Raw genomic sequence first — 22,105 nt, 5'->3', positions numbered from 1 at the left:
TGACTCGGTTCTGAAATCGATTTCCAATAATAGTAATATTTCGGTTACGGACCGTCCGGAAGTCAAGGACGTTGCAGTGGAAATAATCGATAGGAGAAAGCCGAAATTGCTCTTTGAATGTTCCACATGCGGCAAAGATTTGAAATCTCAAATCGACCCGGAAAAGCACATGATCATATACAAGTATTATTGCAAGCAATGCGACAAGAACTTCAGCAAATTGGAAGACTACTTGAGGCATCATGAGATATTGGATTATAAACATATTGGTTATTTCTGTAACATGTGCCCATGCGTGACTATACACAAGATCTCCTTTATGAGCCACCTTAAGAATGCCCATAAGAAGTAGTTGATAATCTGCAAGAAATGTGAATACAACAGCGAAACCAGGGCCAACAGGGAAGACTACATGAAGAATATTCACAAAAAGCGGTTCTTCTGCCACAACTGTTGCACGGCGTTTTCACAAAAATATCGTCTAAAGCGACACTTTTACGAAGCCAACACTTTCGATGGTAATTATTTAATATATTAATAAGTTATGTTTAATAGATGATAAAACTGCAATCTTTCGTATTTGCAAGTTATTCGAGAGAAGATAACCCGTGGGCGAATTACAATACTCACTACAAATACGTCCATATTTACCACTTAAAGACCATGGAGTGCGGGAGATGATAAGCTGCAAGAATTGTGGCTACGTCAGCGATAATCGAGTCACCTGGGAAGCCCACATGAAGCAGACTTACAAGATGCATCCTCTTCTGCTCTACCTGTTGTACGGCGGTTTTTATGAGAATATTATCTAGAACGACACCTGCGTCAACACTCTTCATGATGATAATTATTTAATAAATTAATAAATTATATTAATACATAGTGAGTCTGGAACGTTTCGCATTTGTAAGTTATTCGTCCAGAGGGGTGACCTACTTCAGCACATAGGGGACACATATCAGTCTTTTTCTCGAGTCGACGGCGTGAGAAACGTCATTATAGATTTTCTAGCTAGTATTGAATCATAAGTATTAATTTAAAACGATCTTAATTATAAGATCTGATTATGAATATCAGCTTTAATGATGTATCGGCTTTAATAATGTCAATGAGATTGAAACGTCATTTGACGTCACCTTGCTACTTATGTGATATATTGCAGCAATGTAACTAAAATATTGCAACGTTTAAATTTATAAACGTGTAATATATCATATTTGTAATATTTTACTGTAATATGCAATATTTTCAGGATATTGCAATATTACTGCAATGTTGCTGTGATATTATGTGCTATGTGGGATATGATAGACTATAATACATATGGTGTATTTACTTGAGATTTACGTGAATATAATATCGATATTAGATCTTTTGTTGAACGACAGTTCTTTGTACGATATTATGGATTACGATTGTTATGCAGTTATCATTCGTGTTTCAACAACAAATTTTCATGAGCATGAGAAAGAGTTATTTTTTTCCATTTACTGAATTTTCATTTCATTTCCTTGTTTAATTTTTCCCTTATTTGTTCACTTGGTTTTCATTCAGACGACCCGTTATAGTTTTTTTTTTTTTTATATTAATTACTTAATTTACGTGTAAATTGTAACTTATATATTTACCATATTACACGTAGTATAATTATATTTTGGCACTTCACCGTTCTCTGTACGTAGATTAGGGATATTTTCAAGTTAAAAACTGGAAATGAAATTCAGCACTCTTAATACTTCAAGTAAGTAAGCTCAATATTTAGCGGATAGATCGTGCCATGCGTGTGACATTATTTAATTCGACCGTAATTTTGTGTTTTAGTGATTCGCCCATTGATCCCCTGAACGTCACGGATGCCAATGCCTCGGAATACTCCGTGATCGAAAGCATAGAATGCACACCGGAGTACGATGCCTTGCCCGCTAGAAAGAAACGTCACGCGACGAGAAAGAGAAAGCTGATCGCCAACAGGTTGGAACAAGAGGAGCACAGCACGAAGAAGCTCATGAGAGGGCAGAACCTCAGTCAAGATAAAGTCGAGCAGAAGAAGCCGGAGCTGTCCTTGGAGTGCGCCACGTGCGGCAAGCGATTCAGCGAGAAGGCTACCATGATAAAACACATGAACCAGCACAAGTACCAATGTCAAAGCTGCTGCCAGAGCTTCAGCCTGAAGCGAGACCTGAAGCGCCACGTAGAGAAGGTCCACGGGCCTCTGCTGTATCCCTGCAGCATCTGCGAGTACAAGAGCAACAACAAGTGCACACTGAAGGACCACTTCATACGCAAGCACACCAGCGGCTTCCAGTACTCATGCACCATCTGCAAGAAACAATTCAAAATCAAGAACGACCTGAAACAGCATATGAATCAGATGCACAGCGGCGAGCCGCCCATTATCTGCAGCATATGCGGCCACGCCTGCAAGAACGTGCCCGCCATCAAGGCGCACATGAAATACCGGCATTACAAGCCGGCTTACGAGTGCAAGATATGCAAGCGCGGCCTGACCACGCAGGAATACCTGGACCAGCACATGATTTGGCACGAACGCAAGGAGAAAGTGGTCTGTCCCACCTGCGGCAAGACCTTCGGCCAGAAGAGAGACTTGGACCTCCATCTGAGAATTCACCAAGGTATTCGGCCGTTTTCCTGCCCGGTCTGCGGCAAGACCTTCCCCCGGAAGACCGCGCAAGAGCAGCACATGCTGATCCACACCGGCAAAAGGCCGTACATCTGCGACATTTGCGGTCAGACCTTTGCGCAGAAGCCCGGTCTCATCTGCCACCGGAAGCGGCACCCGGGACCGTTGCCGCCATTACCGGTGGTGTCCATCAAAAAGATCATTATGGACTTTACGCAGGAGCTGGGTGTTCCTGCCGCACAGCAGCAGGACAAGATAGCGTTAGATAATTAATTGTTGCATTTGGGGGGGGGGCTCGGTGCTTCCGTCGCGCGAGGAAGCTGAATCCGTCAGTATGATCCGGGTGTTTTGGGATAGCACGGTTATATCTGCGGAGTTGGGTACTCGGGTCTTGCGCGACAACTCGGATAAACCCGGGCAAACAAATTCCCGGGTACTACCTGTGCACCCGGACATCCTTATTTACGGGTATTACCCACAGCAATCACGGAAAATAGTAACGAGTTATGAGTTATGCAGTAAATATGGTTAGGAGTACTGCAATACGTTCGTTTATTATTTGTTATCGTGAGAAAAATCAATAATTTGTAATGTTTGAAATTAACTGTATATTCAGTTATCCTGGTATCTGGACGATACCCCAAAGATCTGAGCGGAAATGTCTGAAGAAGATGTCGCTCACGAAAAGATTCGAAATAATCGACGAGGATTTGTTTCCAAATTAACATCCGCATCACGTCGATTTGTTTCGCGCATTGAGACAAGAAGGAAAACATTTCGATCGGATTTTCTTTTAATATCGAACTGAAATATAGCGGGATTTTCTCTTGTGTGTTGCGCAATATTGATATAAATATTAAATGAGATTTAAGTTGACACAATATTATATTTAATGTGGCATCGGAGATGCATTGTGTATCAAACTAATCGCATGTATTTGCGCGAATGCAAGACATTATACGAAGAGGAAGTGAGATTTTATTAAGCCTGTAATATAAAGTCCTTGTAAATCAATTGATGAATATTGTAATATTTTAGAGAGATCGAAGAATTCGGGAAACGTACGAAAGGTTTCCCCGCGGTACTGCGAAATTTCGGAAATTTTGAAAATTATCAATTATATAAATCTTTAAGATGTGCTGTGGCGTGTATAAAAGTGACTGTGTATTTACTTCGTAAAATAAAAATACATTATCCAATTGTATTGATTCTTACAAGCTAAAGAAAACCAGAAAGTATAAGAAAATCATCGCACTATACGGAACTACTCGGCATTTTTTCTCTCAGTGTAATTACATACGTGGTAATTATATTTTAATGGTTTCCAATTAATATTCCAACAATGTCCAAATGTGCGACTAATCGAGATGCAATTTACTTGCATCCAAATCATTTGTATTGATTTAACAAGAGCCAAATTTCACAGACTTATGTATAATCACGTTAATACACGATAAAAAGATAAATCGTGGATTTTAACATTTTTCGTACGTATTTTAACATTTTTTTTTTGTAAGGACGTCCAGTTGTTCGAAGACGACATTCGAAGAGAAGTAGCCCAAATATTACAATGAATTCTTAAAATATTCTTGATATAGGAATATAATTCGGACATCACTTTTCACTAGTAAGTTAGCATATATCCGAATGTTTCTGGCGAAGATCGTAGAAAATGGTTGGCCAATCAGGTGACACCGACACCCAGCATTTCAGAATAGTACAGAGCTCAGTGATAGAAGCCATGATAAATAAATTATCAGAAATTACAATTATCCAAACTTAATTAACGATGCTTTGAATGAGTCTTCAGCCTGCGGTGAGAACTCGTGCTGCTTTCATTTCACCGCGACCCTCCTCGTTTCAGACAACGGCGGGGCTCCAAGACGCGCGCCGTGCATCAGTGTGTCAAGTGCGGCGCCTGCTTCCGGCACACGCGTAAGCTCGTGGAACACCTGAAGAATCTGCACAACATCGAGCGCGCCTTCAGCTGCGACGAGTGCGACCAGACGTTCCGCAGCCCGATGAACATAGCCCGCCACAAGCTGATCCACACCGGGCTGAAGGTGTTCGTCTGCGAGCTCTGTGACTACAGCACTAACCAGAAGTCCAACCTGGAATGCCATCGCCGCCGGCACGCGCAGGACTACAGCTTCAAGTGCGAGACTTGCGAGCGTAGCTTCTACCATCGGACCGAGTACCTGGAGCACCGGAACGCCCACACCCGGAAGAACCTCTACCGCTGCGAGCACTGTCACAAGAGTTACCTCTACAAGAAGAACCTGTCGGTGCACCTGGTGACACAGCACGCGGCCGCCAATCGGTCGACCGGCCCGAAGAGCAACGCGCGTGCGAGGCACGCCTGCAAGCTCTGCCCGGAGAGGTTCGTCTACAAGAGATTGTTGAGGCAGCACATGAAGAGTCAGCATGGGCTCTCGAGCCCGCCTACTAAGCACCTGTGCGATCTGTGTGGCGCCGAGCTGTCCTCCCGGCGACGACTGACTGTGCACAAGCGCGCCCATACCGGCGAGAAAGTCTTCGAGTGCGACACGTGTGATAAAAAATTCGCCAGCAAGGAGAACCTGAGTATCCACAAACGGATTCACACCGGCGAACGGCCGCATATCTGTCCGCAGTGCGGCAAAAGCTTCACGCAGAGGACGTCGTTGGTGTTGCACCTGCGCTTCCACTCGGGCGAGAGGCCGTATCGGTGCCCCGAATGCGGTAAAGGCTTCGTGTCCAATTCTTTCGTTAAAAGGCACCGTAAAGTGCACGAGAAAGCCACCGCTCAACCGAAGACGTGAGGCGACTCGCTCGAGGTGTGCCTTCCAATCGGGAAATTCGGAGAGACACTGTGTCGCGCAATTGAACGGAGTGCATGGGAAGGAACACTTTATTTTTCGATAGAGCTAGGCGGTTCGCTAGTTGGCGAAGTATCGGCAAATATTATATATGTAATATAATATTATATATAATAATGTTGCAATGGTTAAATCAGCCTAGCTTTTCTGTTACGTAGCGTCGTAATAAGATTAACAATTTATTTAATGGGAAGTTAAAAGTTTCGCTGTTTTGTTGAGTAGCGTAAAACGATTGATAGTTTAGGTAATTTAATATTAAATGAGTCCGGACCTTCTATTAAAAGTGCTAAAAGAAATAAAGTAAATTCTCGAGAATGTTCTACCAATCCAATCAAGTCAAACCTGACCTTTTTTTCCATTAAGTATTGGGGAGGAAAATCTTGAACGCTTTTATTTCCGAAAAAGGATTTTTCCGAACCTAATACACATCTCTTCATAATTTCACGCAGAAATCATATTTAAGACGATCTAAATCTGCAAAGTTGTTTTATATATGTATTCTTTACACATTCATATTGATTGGAAGTACCCATTCCTTCATTTTCACGTACATTGTGCATCGTATTATACACGGTGAAATGTGTTAAGAGCCGGCAGGAAGCAAATATCGATCGTATAAAAGTATCGCCAGGCTATACAATCGATATCTGCCTCTCGCCTTTAAATTATGCGTTTAAATATGTAAATTAATTTTTTTACACGGAAAATCAAATCACATACGTGAGCGTTTACTTACTATACATTTGGATTTACAATGTTATAGAATGTATCTTAATAGATTAAACGACTCAGGTCGACTCGGCTGACGCAGAGAGAAAACGGCCCGTTACGGAGACCGCGTGGCGGTACGCATGCTTGCAGGTTCGAGAGTATCGCGAAGACCTGCGAGATGTGCCAGGAGAAGTTCTACTTCGTCTCCAGGCTGGTCGCGCATCTGCGGACCGCGCATGGCATTGACCGGCCCTTCAGCTGTGCCATTTGCGGCAAGAGTTACCCCCAGCAGTTCATGCTGAACGCCCACGTGAAGAAGTCGCACACGCCGAAGACGGTGCCGTGCGGCGAGTGCAGTTTCATGGGCGTGAGCGCGATCGACGTCGAGAGGCATCTGAAGCGAGCCCACCGCGCCTTGAAATTCACCTGCGAGATCTGCAGCGAGAACTTCGACGACAAGGACGCTCTGGTCGCGCATACGACGATGCACAACTTCACGCAGTATCAACGCTGTAGCGCGTGCGACAGTGTCTTCGACGATGTGTGCAGGTACGTGCGATCTTCCAGTCGTCGACAGTACTCGCCGCAGACCCGGTAAAGCAACACTTACGTTACATCTGATACCGGTGGACAGAAATGTTCGGGAAAATAAGCAAAGGCGCTGCCACAATTCGAAATTTCGAGGCGTAACGTAATACGAAAAGTTTGCAGGACAATTTTCATGTATCTTTGTCAGATTTTCCGTTAAGCATGATGAGGTAGAGTAGCACGCGTTCATTCGCATTCACATTTATATCGTGCTTACATTTACGTAAGATCTATATATATGAGAAATACGAAGAACATTTCGATCGTGTCGGTGTTTATGTTTGAGAATCGCCCGCACCTTATCGATACTTGTCAAGTTTGCCATTGATCCCGACATTCCCATAACACTGGCCTGAACTCACTCAAAGATCATATGTCGCGTGATAATCCGGATAGTCGTGTTACAAAAAGGGAAAAATATCGCGTGCGTAGATTGAAGGAACACAATCGTCTGCATCACTATGACCCGGCGACGGCGGGCGACAAGACGAAGAGGGGTTCCGCCGGCAAGAACGCCACCGAGCTCAAGTGCGACGCTTGCGGCGAGGTGTTCAAGTACAAGTCGATGCTGAAGCAGCACCAGGCGAAGGCGCACGGCGATCCGCTCCGCAGCGAGAGACGCAGGTATCTCTGTGCGCTTTGCGGTAAGGAGCTGAAGACCGCGAAAGGCCTCGAGATCCACAACAGGTCGCACACCGGCGAGAAGCCGTACACCTGCGCGGTGTGCGGCAAATGCTTCGCCTGTGAGACCCTGTTGAGGACCCACAACGTTACCCACACCGGGGAACGCAAGTACTCCTGCGACCAGTGCGGCAAGGCGTTCACCCAGAGGTCCACGTTGGTCGTTCACAAGCGGTATCACACGGGCGAACGACCCTACGTTTGTCCGCGATGCAGCAAGGGTTTCGTCACGCGAACCGTTCTCAATACTCATATGACGTCCTGTCACTGAAAAGGGCTGCTCGCGAGGCCGATACGCCCAACTCGCTAACAGACCGTACGAACCGTTTCAGGAACATACTGGCAAAATTAATTTTTTTCTCCGCGAATTTCACTGATATTTTTGTGCACGGTTTACAATAAATCTCATTTTTTCAACACTTTGGAAATATTTGGTGATTTTCTATACGCGAGAAGAAATGTGGCACGCATCAAAAAATTGAAGGACGACTATCCGATAGCTTATATATATTGTGTTCCACTCGCATTCTTGAGAAAAAATATTATACCGATGTTGTATCCCTTGTTAAGCCACGAGACTTACTAGGGATGTTCTGAATGTACGATCGTCATGCAGAGTGCCGTTATTACAAACTAAAATCTCGATGACAATATTTCAGTTGTATATAAAAAGGAATTTGCTTCAACTCGTTTAATTTCTATTTATTTTCCTTCCTTTAACTCGTATGTTATTTGTTGTTTTTATTTACTCTTCATTTCGAGATAGTTTGCCTAAATTCTGTATTTCTCTCTCTATTATTAGTTATATAATTTATACAAATCTTAATACATACATATTTACGATTTAACATAATTACACTTATATACTTAGTACGATCTCGTTATAGAATGGAAATGTTCTCAAGTAAAAAACTGGAAAAATAATGCAACATTCGATACGTCAATAAACTCAATAATGAGCTATAAATCCGATCTTGTATTTAACGTTACTTAATTCGATTGCAATTTTTATTTCAGTAACTGCCCTTCGGATCCTTTGTATATCCCGGATTCCAAAAATTCTGGTGGCTCAGTTCTGCAAGTATCGATTTCCAATGGTAATAATGCCTTGGTTAAGGATTATCCGGAAGCCCAAGATGTCACAGCGGGAAAAATCGGCAGAAAGAAAGCGAAGAGGATCTTGGAGTGTCCCATTTGCAGCAAACGTTTTAATTTGAAACACCACGTGAAAAGGCACATGAGTACACGTCATCGTGTGAATCATTGCAAACAATGCGACAAGAAGTTCCGCCTCGAGGAAGACTTGAGGCGCCACCAGATATTGTATCATAAACTTACCGAATATTCCTGCAACATATGTCCGTTCGTGACTATGCACAAGGGCTTCTATACGCGGCATTTAAGGAAATCACACAAGGAGGTGCAGATGCCAGTCTGTAAATTAAGTAAATATGCCTGCAAAACTCAGGCCGAGTTGAGAGCCCACATGAAAACAGTTCACAAGGAATGGTTCCTTCTGCTCTATCTGTTCTGCGGCGTTTGCATACCAGCAGAGTCTAACGCGACACTTGCGAAGTATACACATCCCATATTGGTAATTATTTCGGTAAAACTAAGCTCAATAATGAGCTACAAATCCCATCTTATATTTAACGTTACTTAATTCGATCGCAATTTGTGTTTTAGTAACACGCTTGTGGATGATGTGCACCCTCCAGATTCCAATAATTCTGGTGACTCAGATCCAAAAGTATCGACTTCCAATAATAGTAATCCCTCGGTTACGAACTGTCCTAAAGTCGAGGATGTTACAATGGAAATAATCGAAATATACGAAATAATAAAGAAAGAAACCGATGTCGCTATTGAAGTGTCTCATGTACGGCAAACGTTTTAATCAGAAGGTCAGCTTCAAAAAACACATGAGCATGCACAAAAATCAACGCATACAATCCAGCCAAATCTTCAACCCGAAGAAAGACTTGAAGCATCACGAGAGGACTACCACCTATGGATGTATTACCTATTCCTGCGGCATATGTTCGTATAAGACTATATATAAACAAAACCGTAATTACCATTTAAAGACAGTCCATAAAATCCAGTAGTCTGCAAGAGTAACCTGCAAGAATTATAGGAGAATCGGGCCTCCTGGGAAGCTCACACGAAGAACGAACACAAGAAGAAGTTCTTCTGTTCTTTCTGTTGTACAATGTTTCGGGAAAAGATAGTGTACCGCACCACATACTGGCGCAACACCATTAACAATAAATAGTAAATCTATAGTTTGCAATTTGCAAGATATTTGCCTCGAAGTGTGACCTGTTGTGATTTATATCATTTTACATGAGGGTTCTTACCGAAACTCAAGGCCTGCTCCTAGAAAGTTCCTTTCTATGTTATTAGTTACATAATTTACATAAATCGCAATAAGTACGTGTTTACGATTTAACATAATACTTTTTTTATATTTGACACGACGTCGTTGTAGAAAGAAATGGTTTCAAATAAAAACTTGAAAAGAGATTCAACATTCGAATGCTGCAAATAAACATAATATTGAGATACAGATCCTGCCTCGTGTTTCACATAACTTAATTCGATTGTAATTTATGTTTTAGTGACTCTCCTATGGATCCTCTGTACATCCCGGATTCCAATAATTCTGATGGCTCGGTTCTGAAAGTGTCGATTTCCAGTGATAATAATACCTTGGTTAAAGACTATCCGGAAGCGCAGGATGTTGCAGCGAGAATAAGCGGCAGAAAGAAACCAAAGCGGACCTTGGAATGTTCCGTTTGCAGCAAACGTTTTAATTTCAAACATCATTTGAGAAGGCACATGAGCACACATACGAATCACTGCAAACAATGCGACCAGAGCTTCAGCTTAAAGAAAGACTTGAAGCTCCACGAAAATACCGCCCATGGACGTCCTATCCATTCCTGCAGCATGTGCTCGTTCGTGTCTGAATACAGGAAAAATTTTATGCGTCATTTAATGGAAATCCACAGCAACGAACAGTTCATAACATGTAGGGATTGTGACTATATCGGTGGGACGAGAATCGGCTGGGAGGCTCACATGAAGCGCATGCATAAGAAGAAGTTCTTCTGCTATCTCTGTTGTACAGCGTTTTCGAGAAAAGTTAATGCACGGTCCCACGTGTTGTGGAAACACCCTGGAAACAATAAATAATAAGTCTGCAATAGTGTGTAATTTGCAAGGTCGCGTCGACTGATAAGAAGAAGACACAGTGAGCGTCTTACCGATTTTGATCTCTTTGCATATAGTAAATGTACATAAAAAATAAATAGACCCGTGCCCGAGTTTTGTACAATGCGCCTTCCAAATAGTAGTTTTTAACGTTTGAAATTCCAAGCGTTCAGTAGTGACGACAAGAATAGATTTCCCGATAGAAAGTTAGTAATTAACATGCAGCACCGCATAACGTAATTGGTAATCGCAGGACTAGTAATAGGTAGCGGTAGGAAGAACACAGTATCGAATCTGTGTCGGGATAATCTTTCTTTAATTTTTTTTTTTTCTTGAGAAGGAGAATATTTCAGTATTTCAGTATTGTTTCACATGAGTTACGAGTAGTTAACGAAATAAATTAATACTGGTATTTATTACTTCATCTATGAAGAATAAAGATATACACAATTCTATTTCTAAACAATTTTAAAAATCATTAAATCTTTCAAATAAAAAATATATTCTCGATATTCACAAGAAAAAGTATATCAAAATAAGTGCGGCTTTTCATCTTCGATCTTGAAAATTCGCAAAAATTCAAAAACAGTCAGTAGAAGAATAAAATCGAGGTGGGATCTTCGACCCGAAAGTCGATTCCTTGCTCGTGCATCTTACGATCGTACTGATAATTGATCTCGTACAGTACGGCACGATTTTGGATATTGATGTCCCGAGGTTTTACGTGTATCGTCTTGAAACCTGCAATCACTCGGTCTCATGTTCACCGCTAATGCAACGCGCGCGTCTTCAACTCACGTGTTTTGTGTTCGACTTGAAGCTGACATATTTCGCGCAAGGTTTCGAGACTCCTGATAATTCCGTCGTACTGCAATCTTACCAGGCGCTTGCAACGTATCAACATGGACACCAATAAATCGTCCAGCGATTCGCGATTATTTCTCAGTTGTAACATCACCTCGACTGTGAAAGGAAAGCATTCCTTCTAAATGATGGATTGTTACAATTATTACAGAAGATGAGGCAATAACTATTACTTTCTAATGTTCCTCATACAACCGAGTTTTCATTTAATTCCCAGACAGCAAAAAGTTCAGTTACACTAACAGGCTTGTTTTTTTCCCCGTGCATCTCAATGCAATTTCTCTTTGTTGTACAAATTTGTCTCCTACTCTGGTATTTCGAAGATATTCGAGATAATAATAGTTATTGCCTTAACATGTATAATTAGCATTCTCTTTCAATCAATTCGCCACAGTAGATGCGAGTCTGATCGCGAAATTATATGAATTCATTGTAACAATGTCGGCGAGTTCGTCGTTCGCGCGAATGGATTGACGAATGCACCTAACGTGTTCGTGTATTGAGTAATCAGCAGGCCGATCGTGCTCCTGAAGTTCCGTGATCTGCTCTGATCCCACACGTGGCCGCTGAACATGTGAAACTTGGCCAGAGGCAGGCTGGGTAACAGCAAGTAGTATATGTCCTCGTAATGCGAGATATTCACTGGAAATCAAACTTCAAAAGCTAAATGGCGCGACTATTCTCACGGTCTCACACAGAAAAAAGAATCAATATTCAAGACTCATATCCTTGAATTAAGGATTGTATCAGTTTGAAGATATCGCTCTTTCTACCCAACACTTTTTCCTCTCAATTCATGAAGATAGCGGCAACGCTTTGTTATACCTATAGTATAGGACACCGTTAAATCGGGACAAGCCGACGACAAGTTGCGCCAGGCGGTGTCCGCTAACATATGCTGCCGGGAATCGGAGTTCCTCACGAATATGTGCAGGTTCTTCAATGTCTTCGACGCGTTACTCGCGAGAACGTAGAGAACGTGATTCGACAGAGCCGGATAGTCCAATTTCAGCAGGCTCAACGAGTGAAAGTGGCTCAGCAGGCCCAAATATCTTAGATGGACAATGAATGATTTGTCTCACACGCAAGACGTAATAATTTATATTTACATTTGAATAATTTGTAATTATTCACGCGCGAAGTTTAATCGTTAACATTTCCTCGATCATTAGCCGAATCAATTTTCCGCCCATGAGTCGATTGTCACTTCCGCGTTACTGCTTCGCATCATACCTCCGATTGTCGTGGGGAACTTGCCATCTCGACATCCTGAAAGCGCCGCGCAGATCCAAGGAGGCCAAGTGTTCGCGCGACTCCTTGGCGAGTACGCCCAGTACACGCAAGACATCCGCCACGCCGAATTCGGCGTTCAGCAGGCAGAGGGTCTCGAGATTGCGTTGACCGCTGCAGAGTTCGAGAGGAAAAAGAGAGGGAGGGGAATAAAGAAAAGAGAATTCCGTAATCCATACAGTTCTACACGGTTTTGCGAGTGACGCGACAGGTTGATGGAGGAATGATTTGATCACCGCAGAAAGCGCGCCAAGGCGTTGAGCAGCGTTCCTCGGTTGTAGGCGAAGGCCCAATTCGTCAACGTCAGCTGTCGCAGCTGCACATCCTTAGCGCGGACGATCGCGAGAAAGTCGGCGCCGGCCGAGGCCGGAGCGCTGCACATCAGCTTGACGCGGTGTAGGCTTCTCGGACTGATATAGGGTCGCGAGAAGGCCAGCTCCAAGCTGCGCATATGCTGCCCGTACTTTGTCTGTTGCGATGGAAGTTCGGCCGATTAATCGACGTCGTCGCTCGTCGTAGCGCAACATCGGCGCGAGCGCGGGTAACGCGGTGAATAGTGAATGTTAACGCGAACTTCTGAAAGACAACTTTCAAGAACGATGGAACATCGTCCGGATGTTTCGAAGTTCGCACTGCTTGGGTACTAGATGATAACGGATAGAAAATAGTAGTAAACAGGCGATAGTAGATGACGCGCTGTGACAGCTCGATTATCGAAATTACGACTGTCAAGAGTGACATTCTGACGTGAGGAAGGCGACGATGCTTCTTTCGGAGCTCGAGATTTTCCAGTAATCCTCGCGTTCTGCTTCTGCTTCTAATCTTAACGGAGAGCGAAATTCACTCCCGAGAAGGAGAGTACGAAAGCGGAGGCACTCTTACGGTCAATATCGTCGCCGGTGGGAAGTCGTCACTTAGGTCGCGATCGATGACGACCGCGACGGACCGCCAGAGCACCGGTGAGGAGAGCGCGCGATTCCATGCCGGGCAGACTTCACCAACGCTGGCGCGATCGGCGTGATCGAGATGGCCGAATATCTGCGTCAGTATCAGCTCCGGTAGCTGATCCCACATCTCCCAGCTTCAGCTTGACCCGTCCTCATCTCTTCCTCGAGGTTGTCGTTAGCTTGAAACCTCGCGCGTTTTGGCTGTGCACGCTTTTCGGCTCCCGTCGTCGGCACCGTCGACCGCTCGTTCTTAGTCTTTTTTACGCGATCGATCATAAAGGATGAAGTGAGTCTCGAGACGCAAAATAATCGGTATAGGAGTTTTATCGCGCGAAGTTATGCCATTCAAGAAGCGAGAAATCTGCGCTCTAAAATGATGCGATTTTTATTTTAAGGTTATCGCGCCGATTTGCGTTATTGATGTATAGCGAATCAATTGATTACGATTAGCCGCATCAGTTCCGTGAAGTGATTTGTTTTTTAACCGTGTCGAGCTGTAATATTATTGAGAATTTCGCACTTTTGCGGACCGACGACGGATGCGGGAATGTCATTCTTTGAATTCTATCGATTGCTGTGCGCGTCTACGATTTGATGTATCGACGCTCCATATCGAGACTGAATCCCAGCTGACGCCGGTTGATTTTGCGCATGTTAGGCGTTCGTTGCAAGCGTTCGTTGAGATTACGCCACTCTTGATTTATAAGTTTAATAATATTGAGAGAATCATTTGTCAGAGGAAAAATCAGTGGCACGCGGAATGCATGCTCTGAGAAAGTTGTCCAGTTCGTTCACACGGACGCTGCGACGTAACGTGCGACGAACCCTAACCTCTCAACCGGATGCAACGACGAATGCCGAAAAAGATAAAGGTAATTTAAAAAAAAAAAATTATTTCTGTGATTACATCCTACAGAGTCGTTCCGAATTTGTTAATTTTCATAATTATTTAAGATATTGAATGTGTAATGGAGAGCAATATATATTTAAAAATGTAGAACATATCTTCCTGTCATCATCATCATCAATAACACGTGTTTTTTTAGAAAAAACAATAGTGGTGAATCAAATCGGTGAAGTGACCGCGATCGGCATCAACCGACCGGAAAAGCAGAACAGTTTAGACGTCGCAACCGCGCAGTTACTATCAGATACATTGGACGAATTTGAAGACAACGAGAAAACGTCGGTGGCGGTTTTGTACGGGGTAGGAGGTAACTTTTGCGCCGGCTATGACCTTAGCGAGATCGCGAGTTACGATGGCAAAAACGAAGAGAGTATACCACACTTTGGACAACTGGTATGTTCGTAAGTTATGCAATATATATTGTCAGTACACATACCCATCAAATATTTGATGAAAATAGAATGTTCCTCCGATCGTCTATACAGGCGAATAGAAACGAATTGCCCAAGAAACCGTTGGTGGCATGTTTGAGCGGATACGCAGTTGGTATTGGATTCGAATTAGCCTTAATGTGCGACCTGAGAGTCATGGAAGATACAGCGATGATAGGTTTCTTGAATAGACGTTTCGGCCTTCCAATTCTATGTGGAGGAACTGTCCGTTTGCCCGCCATGGTCGGATATTCGAGGGCCATGGATCTCATATTGACCGGGAGACTGGTTACTGCAAAGGAAACACTCAATTGGGGCATTGCCAATAAAATCACCACCTGCGGCGCAGGTGCGAAATTGTGTTTATTATAGAAAAATATATTCTAGAATAAATATAAGAATAAATATAAAATTTTCATAGAAAATATATTCTACGATAAATATAAAATAAAGTGAATATGGAGTTTACTACAGAAATCATACATATATCAGAAAGTACGAGGAGAAATGCAATGGGTTTCGAAATTCTCTCATGTATTTCTCATTTGCTTTCCAGGTTTAGGCGTATCTGTGAACTTGGCGAAGTCTCTCATAAAATTCCCAATGAAGACCCTGCTCGCGGATCGTGCGTCGACACATTTCGCCACTTTTTCCGCGAAGCAGATGGACGAGGCATTGCAGTTCGAGAAAGATAACGCCTCGCATTTAGTGTTCGAGGAAGGTGTCTCGGGCGCTAAGAAATTCGTCGAGGATGGAATAGGGAGGCACGGGAAATTCTACAATATCAAAGCTGCCGATGAGAGTATCAGAGAACTCGATGAGACTTTATTGTAGATGAAAAATTTCGGTTTATATGGGCATGTATGTAACGATCTGCTTTTTGTAATATCTTTCTGTAGAAACATAGTCATTCGTGTAATATCTGTAGAAACCTAGTCATTCGTGTAATATCTATGTAGAAACATAGATATTACACGAAAAGCAGATCGTTATATGCCCATATAAACCGACATTTTTCATACCTTAAGTTTAATAAACCGTTCCATTTGTACAACGTTATTTTCTATGACATAGCGCTATCAATCGAGACAATTTTATAGGCTATAACTTGGGCAAAATCGAAGATCATACAATAATCTATAAACGCAGTATTTTAGATAAAATACAGAATATTTTAAACAATTGAGGGAATAGGTTGTGTCAGCCTTCATTTTCAGTTTGAAAATGGTTATGAAGGTGAAATAAAGTAAGCTTTTTTTTATAGTTTAAGCTATTACCAGTATCCCGTAACGGTGCTAGATGTCGCCAGGTAGGCTGTTGATCGTCACAGTTTGTTCCACGTCAAATAGGCTTAAATCTTAGGCCCCTTAATTTTTTATACACATTTTGTATATAAAAAGAAAATGCAATTTTCTCGTGCTATAACGTTAGACGGTGCCAAGTAAACCATTAGCCAACTTCGATCGGATCTATCGGTCAGACCGTTACTCTCTATCAGTTTCAAAATCTCCACTACGGGGCGCCACTGTCTTTACCGTCTTCAAAATGGTGATCGTAGTATAACTCAACAACAAGTCAACCGCATTGTATTTACACTAAATAGCGGGCGAGTCGGAGGTAAGGCAGACGAATCTTGATTTTTAACTAGTGCGACATAATAGCAATTATTAACAAGTATTAATTTATTAATTTGACTATATATATCAACGCGCTATATTCCCGGAAGAACGCTTTAATACATTTCTCACACAGTAAGTTCAGCGGAGAGGGAAAAATCACTTATGTTACGATAATCTTTAACATACTTTACATACTTTATTCGTTAGATTTATTTATATTATTGTTTTTCTTGAGGGTAGATTTAATAGACGAAGTTCTTTGCGACGGTCTTCGCATTTTCGCCATAATATCGCAACACCTCTTGGCTGCTTTCGCCGTTAGGAGCGGTGCGAGATTTATCATCTGGCCATTTTCGTCTCCTGAAAGACATTTCGCGATGTCATAGTAATACGTTAATATTAATCGCATCGTTCTCACGTTGGAAGGTGACGATGAAATATGTCAAATCCCCCTGAAGAACATCCGTTCCCCGCGTGTTGGGCTTGTAGAAAGACACATTCCTTAATTGGCAATTCACCTCGTCGCACAAATCGAATTCACCTGCAACGACACAAATTTTTATCCTTCCAATCAGCATATACAAATGTGTGTCTAAGGCCTATAATAAGGCTCTTGTTTCTTTGTTGCAGCCGTCTTGATTAATGACATCCCAGACAGTACAATGTCCAAAATCGAGATATAAGATATCTTTAAGACATCTTAAAGATGACCGTAAGTTTTAGAGATGTTTTAAAAATATTTTAAAAACGTCTCATGTCCCGGTTTCGAATGTTGTGCTATCGGGTATCAGAAGTGAGAAAACAAGTATTTAGTCAGATCTAATTCCGAATTCAATCCCGAAAATCGTTGAGATAAGTTTTAAGAAAACTATTAATATACAAGTATGACAGTTTCAATTCACTATTTACACGTGTCACTCAGTTGCGCGGCTTTTCTTATGTAGTCGAGCACCATTCGGATCGGACAATTTACATTCACCAGCATCTCTCTTTCCGTCGCTTCCGAACCATCGATGTCGTCATCTTTCGCTGGGTCTTCTGTAATTGCGCGTAACACGCACGTAATATGCGCGCATACGACACCGACTATAACATATTTTAATTAAAATATTCTGAATTCTCACCGACATAATATTTAATCCTCGCGATAGTCGTCATATCAAATATCACAGTGACATCGCAAATACGACAAATAGGTCACGCGTTCTTCTCTTCTCTTTTGTTTCTCCCGAAATGTATTGATACGCGTTTGCGAAATCGTGAGATATCAATTGGACGTTCGTGAATTTAAAATTGTGCTTCAACCAAACCAAACAAATATTTTCAATTTAGCGCAGAACGTAATGAGATATTTAAATGTGAAAAGGAAAGAACAGTTAACAGCCTTGTTACGATTATCAATGCGCAATTGTCATATCTGTAGATTTGACAACTATGAAATCGATATTCACATAGAGAGGTGATATTATGATCTCCCGTTTACATGTTATGCAAAAATAAAATTTGTTAATAATCAATATTTGAAAACTTAACAGTTACGTTCGTCAAAGTATTGTTCAATGGATTTTAGGCTAAAAGTTATGAAATATTTATTCCTTAGGACGTTATTTACAAATATTTGGCGACACTGTAAAATGGATCGAAGAGGAACAGGGATGGTAATGTGCCCTCCTTCCCTCACTGGGAACACTTTCAAATGCTTTAATTCACACAGACCGTTGTTTGATATCAGATTTAATACATAGTTTATTAACTGAATTTAATTGGTTTATTAACTGAATTTAATGCAGGTATTATGTCTATGATCGCGAGTCTCAGTTACGCGTTTCAGTTACGCGTCCGGGTGCTGTGTGACGGGCGGTAAAAAGGAGAAAGTGGGTGTGCACTCTAAAATCTAGCCGAAATATGCATTTATTGCAGAGGCCTGCTTTAATTGCTCGATTGTTGTCAACTGATTATAGTCGTTACGTTGGTCCTTTACCACAACATATGGCAGTTGCGCACTAAAAATTGCAGCGAGACTCTTGTTTGTTGTTCCTCTCTACGTTTAGATTCATTTTCTGAAGAGCTGCGTTCGACATATACGAGTACAATCAAGACGCTCAAGACACATTTCAACTCCGTTCAAGTAAGAAGAAGAACGTCCTCTGCGTATCCATATCCGGTTACGCGCAGAAATAATGAGAAAAACTCAGTTCCTTGCAACTGAACAGCGACCGGATAAAAACTCAGCGACAAGAAATGATATCTCTGTTACCGCGATTGCGAACAATGCGTGTGAACGTTGCAGCTGCATTAAAACTCACTTAAGACAACTGAGAGTAACGGACTGAATAGAAACTTCCTTCAGGGATCTTTCTGCTTCCACACTGCGAGAAAAATTATCTAAAAAATAAAAAAAATATTTATTCGGCGGGTGTACCAATAAGATATTTACTTATATACCAATATACGTGCTTTTACGCCGAGAAAACATTATTTTTTTCAAATAAGAGAGAATGTACATTTTCTTAAATCTGTAAAACAATTTGTTTATTCCATTCAAATAGAAGAATTTAGATTTCAATAAATACCTTAGTAGTATCCACCGAATGAATATTTTTTATTTCTTAGATATTTTTTCTCTCGGTGTACATACAAACTCGGTCAACCGAGAGTAATTGACCGAGTAGAAACCTCCTGCAAGAATCTTTCTGTTTCTTCAAACGAGCTTTCGTCCGGTTTCCAAACAACGGGAAAATTCAGTTACACCAACGAAATTGTCTTGTCCGTGTACTCCCGAGAACAAGATCCCCCTCTCCGCCGGAGAATTCGGGACGCGCGTCGCTGGAATTCCGAATAATTCTGGAATTTCATATTCGCAAGTTAAATTACAACGGCCGTGCGGGCTTAATTGGCGAAAGTAATGCGAGCCGGCCGGCTAACCACCGTCGAGCCTGTTAAAGCCGTGTGACGAAACGAGTGCAGGTGGCGGCGGTGCATTGTTACGCAATCGTCACGTATCCCCTCCGCCGCCAAGTCCTCCTTGTAACCAGGAGTCAGGATGAGGGTCCCCGCGGTGGTAACCAGAGGCTCTCCCCACCAAGAAGTTGCCCTCCCCCTCGGAGCCCGGTGAATGTTGCGCCCGCGTTACGAGCGCTAATGCGTGCTTCTTTCTTCGCTCCGTCTCTCGCGCGGTAGTCACCTCGAGAGAGCTCGCTCGCTAAAAAGTCGTTCAGGGGAGCCCTACATCCTTTGCACTTGACAGATGCGCAACTACGGCGATACATCAAGCGCGATCACGTATCCTTTTGTCACGATCGCTGGAGAAACGCCGCGAAATGATCGGCGCGCTAAACCGGCGCTCCGCCTACTCGTATATTCGAGCCACTTTTAGAACCGATTTAAGAACCGCCGGTTGTATATACACAGTTTCGCGTGTGAGAGATTTTTCTTTCATTAATCAACACTATAACAGTAACTAGCTCAGATTTGAATTTAAAATCCGAATTTCGCCGCCGGTCGCCGCCGCGTTTCTCGAGCTTCGCGGGAGATTTTGGAATGTTACCTTCAAAATTAGCGGTAGCGATTCCGGATTTAGATTTTAATATTGAAACGCGTGAAAGACCCGCCGCCGGCGGCGTTTCTTCAAGTTGCGGTATCCTAATTTAGTTCTGCGTAAAGTCTTGAAAGGTCTTCCATCGCGTTCCTTCGACGCCGCAAATAGCAACTTATTTCCGTTTCCTCTCCTTGAATACTTAATATAGAATTGAACATTCCAACTCGGCCCGTTAACGCACCCTTCTAAGCGCAAAGAGTCGAGCTTCGAGTCGCCCCACAGGAACATTCACTTGGACAACCCGGAGTCTTCGACTTGTTGCCGCGTCTGTTTATGCGCGTGCACACGCCCAGCAGTTCTAAATTCTCAGGACACGGTCGTCGCGCCACGACGACGACGACGACGACCCATATCCGAGAGAAAAGTGAGAGTCAACGAGGCAACTCCCGGAGGCGCGCGCGCGCACTCGGGCGTTCGTCATCCTTCCCGTCAGCTGTCGAGAGAGCGACGCAAGAGCGAGAGACGCTCGTACCTGCATTTCTTTGTGATCGGCCGCGCTTAATACATGGCATTTAAGGCAAACGCAGACAGCCAGGCCTTTCACGAATCTCCATTGTGCCTGACGATCTATTATTATCAGCGGCTCAACCGTGGAGGAAAGTTCTACCTTCGGCGCGCGAGACAGCCGCGGCTGACGAGAGGAGGATGTGCATTCTTCTCCGAGCGGCCGGACCGTTCGGCATTGCGGAAACCGCGCAGATGCGCTACCATCATCGGCCTCTCGTCGAGCCCTCCTACCTCGTCTCAATATGTATATCGCGATATTGCGAGAAGCTTTGCGACACGGAACATCGCGCGCTCTCCGATGAATACGAGGGCTCCGAGTAGTATCCTCGAGAACGTCTCTCTCCCTCGAGAGAGAGGCCACCGAGAGACTTGCCGAAGAATTAAGGCAGCCGTAGAGTGCCCGGTTTTCACAGTAATTTTCCACTAAAACCCTGAGTGTAATTTGGACAAAATTAACAGTAGAAATTGAAAATAGTACATCAATCGCAAAAAGGAACGTGTGTGAGAAGTGTCAACTTAAGTTCCGAATATCTCGACTTTCGGACGGTCAATTGTTTTTTAACTTGATTGGTATCTCCATCAATATGCGGTTGAAATTTTAAAAGGATTCCCAAGAAAACGATTTTAAGAACCGATTATCTTAAAGTAACGTCGCATCGGTGGTCCAGGAGAAATCTCTCGCTGCAGCGAAGTGTCCGTTCGCGCGAATGATAAGAGCTTTAGGAAAGAATAAAAAAGAGCGAGAGAGACAGAGGGGGGGGGGGGATCTATGCCCGCGCACGATAGTCCTTTATGCGGGTGTGACGTGCCGCGTTTGCTCATTCTATAGCTCGCGCCGATCATATCTGCGGCGCACTTAACCATTACGTTTTACGAGGTGGATGGATATAAAGTACCTTCCCACTCTCCTCTCCCGCCGTCCTTTATGCCCTCGACAGCAACAGGTTATATCGTCCCGCTCTTCTGGACGACGACGACGATGAGGAACATTCTCTCCCCATCTTGCGCTGGCGCAAATAGGACCTGCGTCCGGTATACCCGCGAAATTTACTACGGCATCACGCGGCTATTCCACTCGACGTGGCTGTTCGCGATGACGTAAACTGTTGTACGATATACAACGCCTGCATGGGCCATTAGTTCAAATTCACACTTCAAAACCGCGGTCCTGTTAAAAGTACGTTTCTCGAATTTGCTTCGATATTGCTATTACTGTTTATACGTGTGTCACGTGACACATATATATA

The 22,105-nt window shown here is 43.0% G+C and overlaps 6 protein-coding genes across 6 annotated transcripts; 4 read left to right on the top strand and 2 right to left on the bottom strand.

The window, feature by feature from the left end:
* Positions 1-1,713: 1,713 nt before the first annotated feature.
* LOC106742911 (zinc finger protein OZF-like) lies at positions 1,714-2,914 on the top strand. Its single transcript, XM_014616267.1, has 2 exons — positions 1,714-1,745; positions 1,822-2,914. The coding sequence occupies exons 1-2, from the start codon at positions 1,714-1,716 to the stop codon at positions 2,912-2,914; spliced, it is 1,125 nt and encodes a 374-aa protein (XP_014471753.1).
* Positions 2,915-4,288: 1,374 nt separating this feature from the next.
* LOC106742910 (zinc finger protein draculin-like) lies at positions 4,289-9,257 on the top strand. The gene is made up of 7 exons (XM_014616266.1): positions 4,289-4,329; positions 4,506-5,224; positions 5,275-5,362; positions 6,361-6,759; positions 7,231-7,422; positions 8,497-9,073; positions 9,166-9,257. The coding sequence occupies exons 1-7, from the start codon at positions 4,289-4,291 to the stop codon at positions 9,166-9,168; spliced, it is 2,019 nt and encodes a 672-aa protein (XP_014471752.1). The 3' UTR covers positions 9,169-9,257.
* On the top strand, positions 9,178-11,034 carry LOC106742928 (zinc finger protein 567-like). Its single transcript, XM_014616294.1, has 2 exons — positions 9,178-9,519; positions 10,101-11,034. Exons 1-2 carry the CDS (start codon positions 9,494-9,496, stop codon positions 10,675-10,677), a joined length of 603 nt encoding a protein of 200 aa, XP_014471780.1. The 5' UTR covers positions 9,178-9,493; the 3' UTR covers positions 10,678-11,034.
* A 250-nt stretch (positions 11,035-11,284) lies between these two features.
* Positions 11,285-13,923, bottom strand: LOC106742930 (F-box only protein 39-like). The gene is made up of 7 exons (XM_014616296.1): positions 13,732-13,923; positions 13,086-13,318; positions 12,793-12,963; positions 12,385-12,611; positions 12,043-12,201; positions 11,494-11,658; positions 11,285-11,436 (listed from the first exon to the last, which is right to left on the bottom strand). Exons 1-7 carry the CDS (start codon positions 13,921-13,923, stop codon positions 11,285-11,287), a joined length of 1,299 nt encoding a protein of 432 aa, XP_014471782.1.
* A 512-nt stretch (positions 13,924-14,435) lies between these two features.
* On the top strand, positions 14,436-16,249 carry LOC106742954 (probable enoyl-CoA hydratase). The gene is made up of 4 exons (XM_014616339.1): positions 14,436-14,668; positions 14,843-15,096; positions 15,189-15,483; positions 15,691-16,249. The coding sequence occupies exons 1-4, from the start codon at positions 14,557-14,559 to the stop codon at positions 15,966-15,968; spliced, it is 939 nt and encodes a 312-aa protein (XP_014471825.1). The 5' UTR covers positions 14,436-14,556; the 3' UTR covers positions 15,969-16,249.
* A 168-nt stretch (positions 16,250-16,417) lies between these two features.
* Positions 16,418-18,024, bottom strand: LOC106742955 (uncharacterized protein CXorf65 homolog). Its single transcript, XM_014616340.1, has 3 exons — positions 17,663-18,024; positions 17,172-17,294; positions 16,418-17,113 (listed from the first exon to the last, which is right to left on the bottom strand). The coding sequence occupies exons 1-3, from the start codon at positions 17,736-17,738 to the stop codon at positions 16,950-16,952; spliced, it is 363 nt and encodes a 120-aa protein (XP_014471826.1). The 5' UTR covers positions 17,739-18,024; the 3' UTR covers positions 16,418-16,949.
* Between the last annotated feature and the right edge of the window lie 4,081 nt (positions 18,025-22,105).

Source organism: Dinoponera quadriceps, unplaced genomic scaffold (assembly GCF_001313825.1).
Source record: "Dinoponera quadriceps isolate SergipeBrazil2010 unplaced genomic scaffold, ASM131382v1 scaffold946, whole genome shotgun sequence".
NCBI lineage: Eukaryota > Metazoa > Arthropoda > Insecta > Hymenoptera > Formicidae > Dinoponera > Dinoponera quadriceps.
This window is presented reverse-complemented; position numbering and strand designations above follow the sequence as displayed.

What these genes read in the sequence shown, in the direction of transcription:
- LOC106742954 (XM_014616339.1), top strand. Translation starts at nt 14,557, where the DNA reads ATGCATGCTCTGAGAAAGTTGTCCAGTTCGTTCACACGGACGCTGCGA. An exon ending in GAATGCCGAAAAAGATAAAG is followed by an intron (nt 14,669 to 14,842) that starts GTAATTTAAAAA and finishes GTGTTTTTTTAG; the next exon opens with AAAAAACAATAGTGGTGAAT. An exon ending in AATCACCACCTGCGGCGCAG is followed by an intron (nt 15,484 to 15,690) that starts GTGCGAAATTGT and finishes TTTGCTTTCCAG; the next exon opens with GTTTAGGCGTATCTGTGAAC.
- LOC106742930 (XM_014616296.1), bottom strand. Translation starts at nt 13,923, where the DNA reads ATGTGGGATCAGCTACCGGAGCTGATACTGACGCAGATATTCGGCCAT. An exon ending in GCCTTGGCGCGCTTTCTGCG is followed by an intron (nt 12,964 to 13,085) that starts GTGATCAAATCA and finishes CGAACTCTGCAG; the next exon opens with CGGTCAACGCAATCTCGAGA. An exon ending in GTTCCCCACGACAATCGGAG is followed by an intron (nt 12,612 to 12,792) that starts GTATGATGCGAA and finishes TGTCCATCTAAG; the next exon opens with ATATTTGGGCCTGCTGAGCC.
- LOC106742928 (XM_014616294.1), top strand. Translation starts at nt 9,494, where the DNA reads ATGTATTACCTATTCCTGCGGCATAT. An exon ending in TACCTATTCCTGCGGCATAT is followed by an intron (nt 9,520 to 10,100) that starts GTTCGTATAAGA and finishes TTTATGTTTTAG; the next exon opens with TGACTCTCCTATGGATCCTC.
- LOC106742955 (XM_014616340.1), bottom strand. Translation starts at nt 17,738, where the DNA reads ATGCTGGTGAATGTAAATTGTCCGATCCGAATGGTGCTCGACTACATA. An exon ending in CGCGCAACTGAGTGACACGT is followed by an intron (nt 17,295 to 17,662) that starts GTAAATAGTGAA and finishes GTGTCGTTGCAG; the next exon opens with GTGAATTCGATTTGTGCGAC. An exon ending in TTTCATCGTCACCTTCCAAC is followed by an intron (nt 17,114 to 17,171) that starts GTGAGAACGATG and finishes AATGTCTTTCAG; the next exon opens with GAGACGAAAATGGCCAGATG.
- LOC106742911 (XM_014616267.1), top strand. Translation starts at nt 1,714, where the DNA reads ATGAAATTCAGCACTCTTAATACTTCAAGTAA. An exon ending in ACTCTTAATACTTCAAGTAA is followed by an intron (nt 1,746 to 1,821) that starts GTAAGCTCAATA and finishes TTTGTGTTTTAG; the next exon opens with TGATTCGCCCATTGATCCCC.
- LOC106742910 (XM_014616266.1), top strand. Translation starts at nt 4,289, where the DNA reads ATGTTTCTGGCGAAGATCGTAGAAAATGGTTGGCCAATCAG. An exon ending in CGCCAGCAAGGAGAACCTGA is followed by an intron (nt 5,225 to 5,274) that starts GTATCCACAAAC and finishes ATCTGTCCGCAG; the next exon opens with TGCGGCAAAAGCTTCACGCA. An exon ending in GTCTTCGACGATGTGTGCAG is followed by an intron (nt 6,760 to 7,230) that starts GTACGTGCGATC and finishes TCGCGTGCGTAG; the next exon opens with ATTGAAGGAACACAATCGTC.